Raw genomic sequence first — 9,372 nt, 5'->3', positions numbered from 1 at the left:
CCGAGCTGCTGCAGTATCCCTTCCTTTCCTTTCGCACATTAGTCCCTTATTCCTCTTATTTACCAATCTCCTTTACGCATTTCCAACGTTCCTTTCCTTTTCCTCAATACTTTCTTCCATACCTTAGGCGGCGGAAACCAATTATCATCCGAATCGGAAATAAACCACCTAGTTTGGGAACTTCTTAATCCAATTACTTGCAACACTAAAAGGAGTGCGTTGTTTCGATTAAAAAAAAAGTTTAAAATTCAGTCAATGTTGTTGATAAAATTTTATCCTGTTTTTATCACTTGACGCTCTGTGAGTGAAATATAAATCTCTCTCATGTTTTTGCCATGAAATGGATGTATTTGCATGGCTATGTTTCTATTTAAAGGATGGGATGCAGGAATGACGAAGGGTTGATACTTATTCGTTTGTTCTGGTTCTGACAAGTGATTAGCAGGATAAGGAACACTATCACTTTGTTGAAATCGAAAATATTTTGAGTTTTCTACGCGTATATTTATTTACTAAACTTTAATACACTTAGATAGTGTAAATGGCGGACTTAAAACCATATGGCGTTATCTACCTCAGACAGGAATAACAGAAAATATAATTGACGGTACAATGTAATAAGTGTGCTGCGTTCTATATGTTGGTATTTTTTATAATGGACGATAATGGAATATTAACCCCGCCTGGGCTAACGATATACGCTGGCGAGGCAATAGTGAAAGATGATAGGTGAGGATGAAAAGGCAGGTCAGTTAGTACGTGATGAATAGACCTGGAATTCATCATGATGATTTCCAAGGGGGGATCACATGGAGGTTTTTTTAATGGATGATAATGGAATGGTAACCCCACTCGCGCTATCGGTATATAACGACGGGGCAGTGAAGGACGATAGGTGAGGATGAAGTAGGTCAGTTAGCCCATCGAGATAAATTCAACAAGAATTGTTCACGATGGTTTCCAGGGGGAACCACGTAGAGGTCGACCTAATAGTGTTTACTGCTATCAATGAGACGGCCATACTCCATTGCTAGCAATCCCTTTCCCCCACGTGGAGGTTTTTAATGTGTGATGATGGAATGGTAACCCCACCTGCGCTATCGGTAGGTATACAACGGCGGGGCAGTGAAGGCGATAGGTGAGGATGAAGTAGGTCAGTTACCCCATCGAGATGAATTCAACAAGAATTGTTCACGATGGTTTCCTGGGGGAACCACGTAGAGATCGACCTAATAGGGTATACTGCTAGCAATGAGGTGGCCAAACTCCATTGCTAGCAATCCCTTTCCCCTACGTGGAAGTTTTCTTTTTTGTTATTGTAGCTCCCCCTAAAGAGCACGTTTTTTCCCAGATATTAAGTTCCAGGTTATGTATTCTTTTAATTATTTAGCTAGTTTTCCTAGTTTTCTTACTTCCCATCCATTCTTTTATTCCGTTTATACTTCATTTCCTGTCAGTTCTATTTATTTCTTAGTGGAGTTCCTAATTCTTTTGTTCATAGGTTTTCCGGTAGTTGTTGGACCACAATCCTTTGGCGTTTATACGTCATCCATCCCACTGTCTGTGCATCAGTTTGTTTTTGGTTTTGTCATATTATATGGATTAATAATTCCTTATCTTACAGCTTTTCCCACGTGAAGGTTAACCTGTTATAACACGGTATATTGCTAGTATTGGGACTGGTCGCCCGCATTACTACCAATCCCTCCCCCTTTCAGTATATTAGTAGGCCAGTCTATTTCTTAACAAAATTGAAAGGAAAACTCATAAAAAATCATAATTTCTTTTGGAAATAGCTACAATCGTGTCTTGCGCACATATCAAGCGTTTTTGGGTCTTCATAAAAAATCAATTAAACTTAGGATTTCGATAGAAAACACTCGTGTGTCGAAGCCAAAGGGTCAATATAGTACACTTATCGTTTGTTCCTCCCCATCACGGTCTGTTGCAACAGGAAGCCGAATTATTTACGGGTCGACAAGTTTTTCTCCTTTTATTTCTATTTTTTTAACTGACAACGCCTCGTAATGAAAAAAAAAATTGGTCTATGGTCTATGCTTTATTATAGCTGTGTGTGTAATTGGCTGGAAAGTAATTAAAGGTTTGTTCACCTTTTTGCTTAATAGATCATTTGTTTCCACGCGAATTGTTTGAGTTCCAGTTATTTTCTTATTTTTGGTCGTTCTATTACCTATTACGAGCGAAATGAACTGAATTTTTATTTTTCTCTTTATTATTGTTTATTTTAAATGTAATTATTACTTACTAACCGTTTCCCGCGGTGTTGCCCGCTCCTAACTTTTTAGTTCCCGTATATTATTCCCATTGGAATTCTTCATGAATCTTACTAATGTTACTAATACAATAAAACTTTAACTAGACAATGCATGTACATAAGAAATTTTAGTATAAGACTATTTTTAATATAAAATAACACTAATTTTGGCATCCAAAACAATAATGTTTTAAACATTATTGTCTGTATTGTATATTTGTAGCGATATTACACAAAATTTAATGCAAGAACAAAAATAATAATTAAAATCTAGTGTCTTTTTCATCTTGATATGCTATCTAGAAATGGTCTGTTTGATTAGTTTCCTATTTCTAAAATACGTGCATTTGAAGCAGCGGGCTAATGCTAGTTAATAATAAAAATACAAAACGCGCCGATTAACATAGATATTGGTCTTAAATATATTATCACATTTAAAATATTTAAATAGACAACACGATTTTGCCCAACTAATCAATAGCCCCTTCAAAAGTAACAAAATTAATATAAGGTAAACGAAGAAGAGATAATCAAACCTATTTTTATTGCAGCAATAATAATAAAAAGGGTTCAAGAACTGCCGAGGATATTGCGTAACGTACAAAAAAACAGGCATTTCTTCCTCCTTTTGAAGAATCTCTTAAGAAATTCTAAAACTTAATAGAGCAAAAGGAAAAAGTAAAACTCTTAAAACACACCCACGTAAGTTTTCAAATGTCTATAAGTATATATAAACTATCGCAGCCAACACACGGAGGTTGGAGTTTCAATGAAATCATATAAAACAAGTAAGACATGACCCACTGAGCGAAAGTATCCCGCCTTAGGCGGCGTACGTTGTTCAAGTTTGAAAAAGTAAATTCTGGAACAACGTAAATAGTTTCCACCGACATCGGGGATCAACTTAAGTGTTATTTCCAGGACCACACTCCTAAGAATTCGGGATTTTCGACTTACAGTTTCGAGTTTTGTGAAGAATTATCGGGATCAACCACAACGAGGCTTCAATGTGGGTTGACAATTGAGGCGTGATACAGGGGCCAGCTGCGCGATATTCAGTGGTTTGTGAAATGGGGTTGTATTGGCCAAATTGAATATCTACTCACGAAAAAGGCAAATAAAGTGACAATAGGATTGGGGGAAGGCTCAGTTGGATATTGTGGATTAGTGTCGATTGGCGCTGTCAATGGATTATAAGCAATATAATCTTCATAAAATTGAGGCTATGGAACGAAAATACAAATATAAAACTCATACGATGATAAATCGTTAACATTTTTTTAATATACAAATCTAAAACTTTCTTATTATCACTTTTATTATTATTATTTTTTTTTTATTATTATCTCTTTTATTTTCAAGTGACTTCAAACCGAAGACGGTCCTCAGTTCGATTGTAATTTTTAAAAATTGTATGCACGTTATTTGATTTATTTGAATTGGCTAAAATAAAAAGTAAACGGGCAAAAAAAGTAAAAGACAATGGGCTTGCTAATCCTTATTACTAACAATCCCTTCTCCCCCCAATACGCTACAGTATGTCGTGATCAGTTAACTTAAACCGAACGCTCTTTAGTTATATAGTCTTTAGCTTATCAATATACGCAAAATACAGCAATAATTTAATACATTGTACATATTTATGGCCTATTTACGGGGCGCGTCATTCCAAACTGTCGCTTCAATAAATTATTATTCATAGAAAATTAGAGGAGGCGAGATGCCATAGTCTTTTGTGCTTTTTCACCTAAACATCATCGCATTGTCCGCGTCTAACGCAATAAATACAGCGAGCGCGTTGATATTTGACGTTGTCAATTAAGTATTAATTGAGTCAGGTGTAACTTTGTAATTTGTTAGGGCAATTATAAAATCTAATGATGGTAACGAAATTTGGCTAGTCTCAAGAGGAAGTATTTAGTTTTCAACCGACTTTGAATGTCGAAAAATAAAGTTCTCGACGGTTGTATTTTTTTATGTTTGTTACCTCATAACCCCGTCTGTTATAGACCGATTTGCATTTTTTTTTTATTTAAAAAAAAATATAAATTAGTCTATTAGAGTTATTTTATTTAATTCCGCTACCATAAGTCGTATGAATGAAACTGCCAATACTCAAGGATTGACTACTGTTATTATTACCAGAAGTTCTACAACCTTCCATATTAGTCTTCAAACTCCGATCGTTATTCAGTCCACGCACGTTTTGCTACATGTTTCTTTTTTTATATAACTTAGAATGGCAAACGAGCTGACAGCCCACCTGATGGAAAGTGGTAAGTGTCGCCTATAGACATGAGCAGTACTATGTACAGATGGGCAAAGCACCGGGTTTAAACCCGGTGCTTTGGTAAAAACCCAATAAACACCCATAAACTCCCATAATCACCCAAAAAAATAGGTTTTTACGTATTTTTTTGAAAATATGTAAGTAATACCAATAAATTATTTTTATAAATTGTATTGATCAATTCTACAATATTAAATAAAACGTTAACTAATAATATTTCAGGAAATTTTAAAAATCTATATATAATAAAATGAAAGTAATTAATTTTCAGTGTTTTCATGTTGCAGTTGATCAACATGTTGGCCTTTTGCTTCCCGTAGATACTTTAAAATTTCTTCATAACACCTCGTTCGCACACATGGCCGTATATATTTAAATTCTTGAGCCACTAACAGTCCGAAATACTCATTTCTTTTATCCTCTTCTCCATAAATTAAGCATTTAGAACAGTTTGTTTCTTCTTTCAGTAAATTTTCTTTTACTTTATCCTCGTTTTTTTCTTTGTTGCGACGACGCTGGGTAAATCATCTGGACACTGGGTCTCACTATCGCCAAATATATTTGGAGATCGGCTTCGGCTACGGCTTGGCAGACATTTTTTTCTTTCTACAATTTTAAATTAAATTTATTAGAATAAATGCTTCGAACACACGCGATCTAAGTACCTTTTGTGTTTATTATACCTTACCTACCTAGGTATAAAAAGAGTACTTACGTAGATTTTCTTTTATTAACTGTTTTATACGAAGATCTTGATCTCTCAAATTAGCATCCATTTTACTTCCAGTGATTATCAACTAAATTAATAATCCACAAAGTATTAAATAACGTTTTTATGAAATATTTAGCACAAAAACAATACCCTTTAAATATCGATCGTCAGTAACTGTGGCTGACTTACCTATATTCTAGCAAGCAGGACTGCCAGATGTGAAGGGGAAATCCCCAATAAATTGTTGCATGTGACTGATGATGTGAGCATGTTCGTTTCATAATAAAAATGTTGCCAGGTAACCAAAAAGTCGTATGTTTTTGTGCGAATTACGATCATAATCTTTACGATCGTACATTAAAAAATAGACAAATAATAGTATGAGTACGATTTAAATCGTATATCTGTCAACCCTGCTAGCAAGACAGCGACAAAATCACGTTGCATAACAATGTAGCCCAAGCTTATATCTTATGAAATATACGGAAGAGATACGGACTTAGAAAAAACAGAAATGTTGTTCTTTGTGGAAGTCATTGATGAAATTCTATGTATTTTAGCCCGCAAACTTTCTTCAAACAAAAACAGCGCCATCTAGTATCGAGTTCTGTAATTATCTCTTTGTTTATGGATTTGAAGTAAGACCGCCACGCATGCAATACATTATGACTGGGGATTCCCCTATTCGTCGACGCTGAATATGAGGCGACGACAATCACTGTCAAACGTGTTCACTATTACTCTGACTCTGGTAACGTGACTTCCTGGTAACGTGTTAGGTAGGAAAAGCAGTAAAAAAGTGCATATTAAGGGAGCAGATTTGAAATAATATTTATACTTAACAAGAAATAATTAAAGGTAAGTGGATTTTTGAATGATACAATTATATCATGATCACTTAACAATTTTAACTTAAAATTAGATGTATTATTACAAGCTTTTATTTAGCTTGCGTTATGTAAATAAAAGTATGTAGGTATGTTCGTATGTTGATGCAATTATCCTCAATCCTCAACCGACTGGGATAAAATTTTCCATACACGTTTATTTTGGATGATAGTGCATAGTTAGCTGAGAGTCGTCATTGGATAATAATGGTGGATAGCCTAAGATGTGTACTAGATATTTATTTTTAACATAATATGCGTAAGTACCTAATCGAATTAAAGAAGTTGCTGAGAAAAATACAGAACAATACGATAATAAACTAGCGTCTGCGTTTAATCCTCCGAGGAGATGTAATTTTACAAAGGTTTTTTGTATTTATTTTATTATTTTTTTAATAAATTTATTGTAAATAACAAGAAATAATCATTGTAAAAAAATAGGCACTCTATTGTTGAATTTTCGTCAGACCAACTAATCATCGTTCATTTTTTTAGGTTCAATGGGGAGACCTAAAGATTTACGCATATGGGAGCACTACCGTACTTTACCAAACAAGTCTGTTTCTTGCAAGCTTTGTAATAAGGTCTACAAATTCAGTAATGCTGCCAAAATGCTTCAACATCTTATCACTTGTCCAAAATCTCCAGAAACATTAAAAGACTCTATGAAACTTATAAAAGATAGCTCGTCCAAAACCAAAATGTCTGGACTGTCAGAGATAGAGACAAATGATTCTTTTATAAGCCCCTCGTCGTCTGCTAACACTACAATAAATGCTGAGTTTCAAGACACCGATGATCATATAAAAACAGAATTAGCGAGAGCTATATTTGTAACAGGGACGCCATTATCGATGGTGCAACATCCTTTATGGATACAATTTTTCGAAAAATTGCAACCAAAATTTAAAATACCTTCACGTAAAGCTTTAGCGACAAAATACTTAGATAAAATATATAGAGAAATGCGTTTTGAGTTAAATGAGGAACTAAATGCTTGTAGTTACTTACACTTTCAGTGCGATGGCTGGTCTAATTTAAGAAATGAAGGAATAATAAACTTTCTTATATCAAAACCTCAACCTGCATACGTTAAAAGTTTGAATACAGAAAGTAATCCTCACACTAGTGAATACCTTAGCCAAGAAGTTGAAAAAGTAATGAAAGTGTATGGAGCAAATAAGTTTCTTGTACTTATTGGCGATAACGCTAGAAATATACAAAAGGCATTCGAATTAACAAAACTCAAATATCCACATGTTGTTCCTCTCGGTTGCTGTGCACATATCCTTAACTTGTTGTGCCAAGATATTGTAAAGATACAAGAAGTAACTGTGTTTATTATGCAAGCCATAAATATAATAAAAACTGTTAAAAGGAGTCAACGATTAAGTTCCTTGTTGATAAAATCAAGGCAGGGTGAAGATTCTACACAAACACTAAAATTGCCTTGTGCTACAAGATGGGGAAGTCATGTTACTTCGTTAAAAAGTTTGAAAGCAAATAAGATAGCTTTGCAAATATTAACAGTTAGAGAAGATGTGGTAATTTCAAGAGATATTAAAGATTTAATTCTAAGTGATGATTTCTGGACGAAGACAGGGGAATGTATAAGTATTTTGGAACCAGTCACTGAAAGCATATTTTACTTAGAGAGCGACCAGAATCGTTTGCATCGCACATACATTACATTTAGAGATGTACAAGCTAAGATACGTTTTGCATTAAATGAGATTTCGACATTGAGCGAAGAAAGCAAACAGCAGATTCTAACATCAGTATCTTCAAGATGCAATATGGCAATGAGGCCAATACATTTTGCAGCATATATTCTAGACCCCAGGACTCTAGGAGTCGAACTTACTCAAGAGGAAGAACTTAAGGGTATGGAGTTTATCTACAATTTAAGCCAACACTTAAGTTTGTCAAATGTAATGGCAGATTTGGCGTGTTATAAAGCTAAAGAAAACTTTTGGGCCAGAGGATTTGTATGGAGCTCATTAGATAGCATTGAGCCCCTAATATGGTGGAAAGGTATTTGTGGTTCCACTGAGTTAAGCAAAGTAGCGATTCGTATTCTATCAGCTCCCTGTACTTCGGCAGCCACTGAGCGTTCCTTTAGTATCCAAGGCTACATACATAATAACAAAAGAAATCGACTTACAACTGAAAGAACTGAAAAAATTTCATTCATTTGTTATAACTGGAATCTTAAACATAAAGCTGAATGCGAGGACATTCAGTTTAATGAAGAAAATACCTTAGAAGCTTTCATTGAGCAAGTAAATGAACATAACAGTTTAGACGAAATAGAGCCTATCGAACCTATACAATTCATCGCTTGTAATAACTCTGAATCTGACAGTGATTGACTGTAGTTTTACATTTTACTTTCATCTCTTTCTTAATAAACTCAAAATCAAATTAAAAGTTTTTTATTCTGTAGGCTGCATAATAATATTGTCTATGTCCAGTATAGTGGACGTCTTGCGGCTGAGATGACGATGATGAAGTACAAAATCATAAACACCCAAAAATTTGGGTGTTTATGGGGTTTAAACCCAATAAACCCAAAACACCCGGTTTTTACCCACCAGACTTTAAACCCACCCAGGTGGATTGCCCATCTCTAGTACTATGGACATAACAGAGTCTATTGTTTCACCCATGATACCCCCATGCGTTGCCATACCTGAGGACTCAGGTTTTATTCCTCTGTACCCTGTATATTCACTACATATCCCACCCTTCAAACCGAAACACAGCCATGCAACAACTGCTTCATGGTAGAGACACAAATGAGACAGGGGTGCTCAAGCAAACGACTTTTGTACAATACTCCCTCTTTCTTTTCTAAATGAGGCATAATAAATAGGTATAATAATAGCGGAATTAAACAAAATAATTCTAACCAACTAACAAGTGGAAATCCATATCCACAAAATATTGCATAGTTTAGTAAAATATCTTACAATCTCCTTTCATACATTACCACATTTGCTAGCTTTGAGGTTTTATGCTTTACTACGTTGTAATTTTATTGCCATACTAGCAATCCACTCCCGTTTCGCACGGGCATATAGATAGTAAAAAATAAATTAGTTATGTTATTTTTATGTTAGCTTTAACAGGGAAATTTTAGATACATATGAAATATTTTTTTAATGGTTTAACCATTTTAATACATTATTTTGGAGGCATTATGTAT

The 9,372-nt window shown here is 34.6% G+C and overlaps 1 protein-coding gene across 1 annotated transcript; it reads left to right on the top strand.

The window, feature by feature from the left end:
* Positions 1-5,520: 5,520 nt before the first annotated feature.
* On the top strand, positions 5,521-8,789 carry LOC128201758 (uncharacterized). Its single transcript, XM_052899629.1, has 2 exons — positions 5,521-6,135; positions 6,660-8,789. Exon 2 carries the CDS (start codon positions 6,665-6,667, stop codon positions 8,534-8,536), a length of 1,872 nt encoding a protein of 623 aa, XP_052755589.1. The 5' UTR covers positions 5,521-6,135; positions 6,660-6,664; the 3' UTR covers positions 8,537-8,789.
* The last annotated feature ends 583 nt before the right edge of the window (positions 8,790-9,372 follow it).

This window comes from Galleria mellonella, unplaced genomic scaffold (genome assembly GCF_026898425.1).
Source record: "Galleria mellonella isolate WM207_F2 unplaced genomic scaffold, CSIRO_AGI_GalMel_v1 utg59, whole genome shotgun sequence".
Taxonomy (NCBI): Eukaryota; Metazoa; Arthropoda; class Insecta; order Lepidoptera; family Pyralidae; genus Galleria; species Galleria mellonella.
The sequence above is the reverse complement of the archived record's forward strand: the minus strand, read 5'-3'. Positions and strand labels throughout refer to the sequence as shown.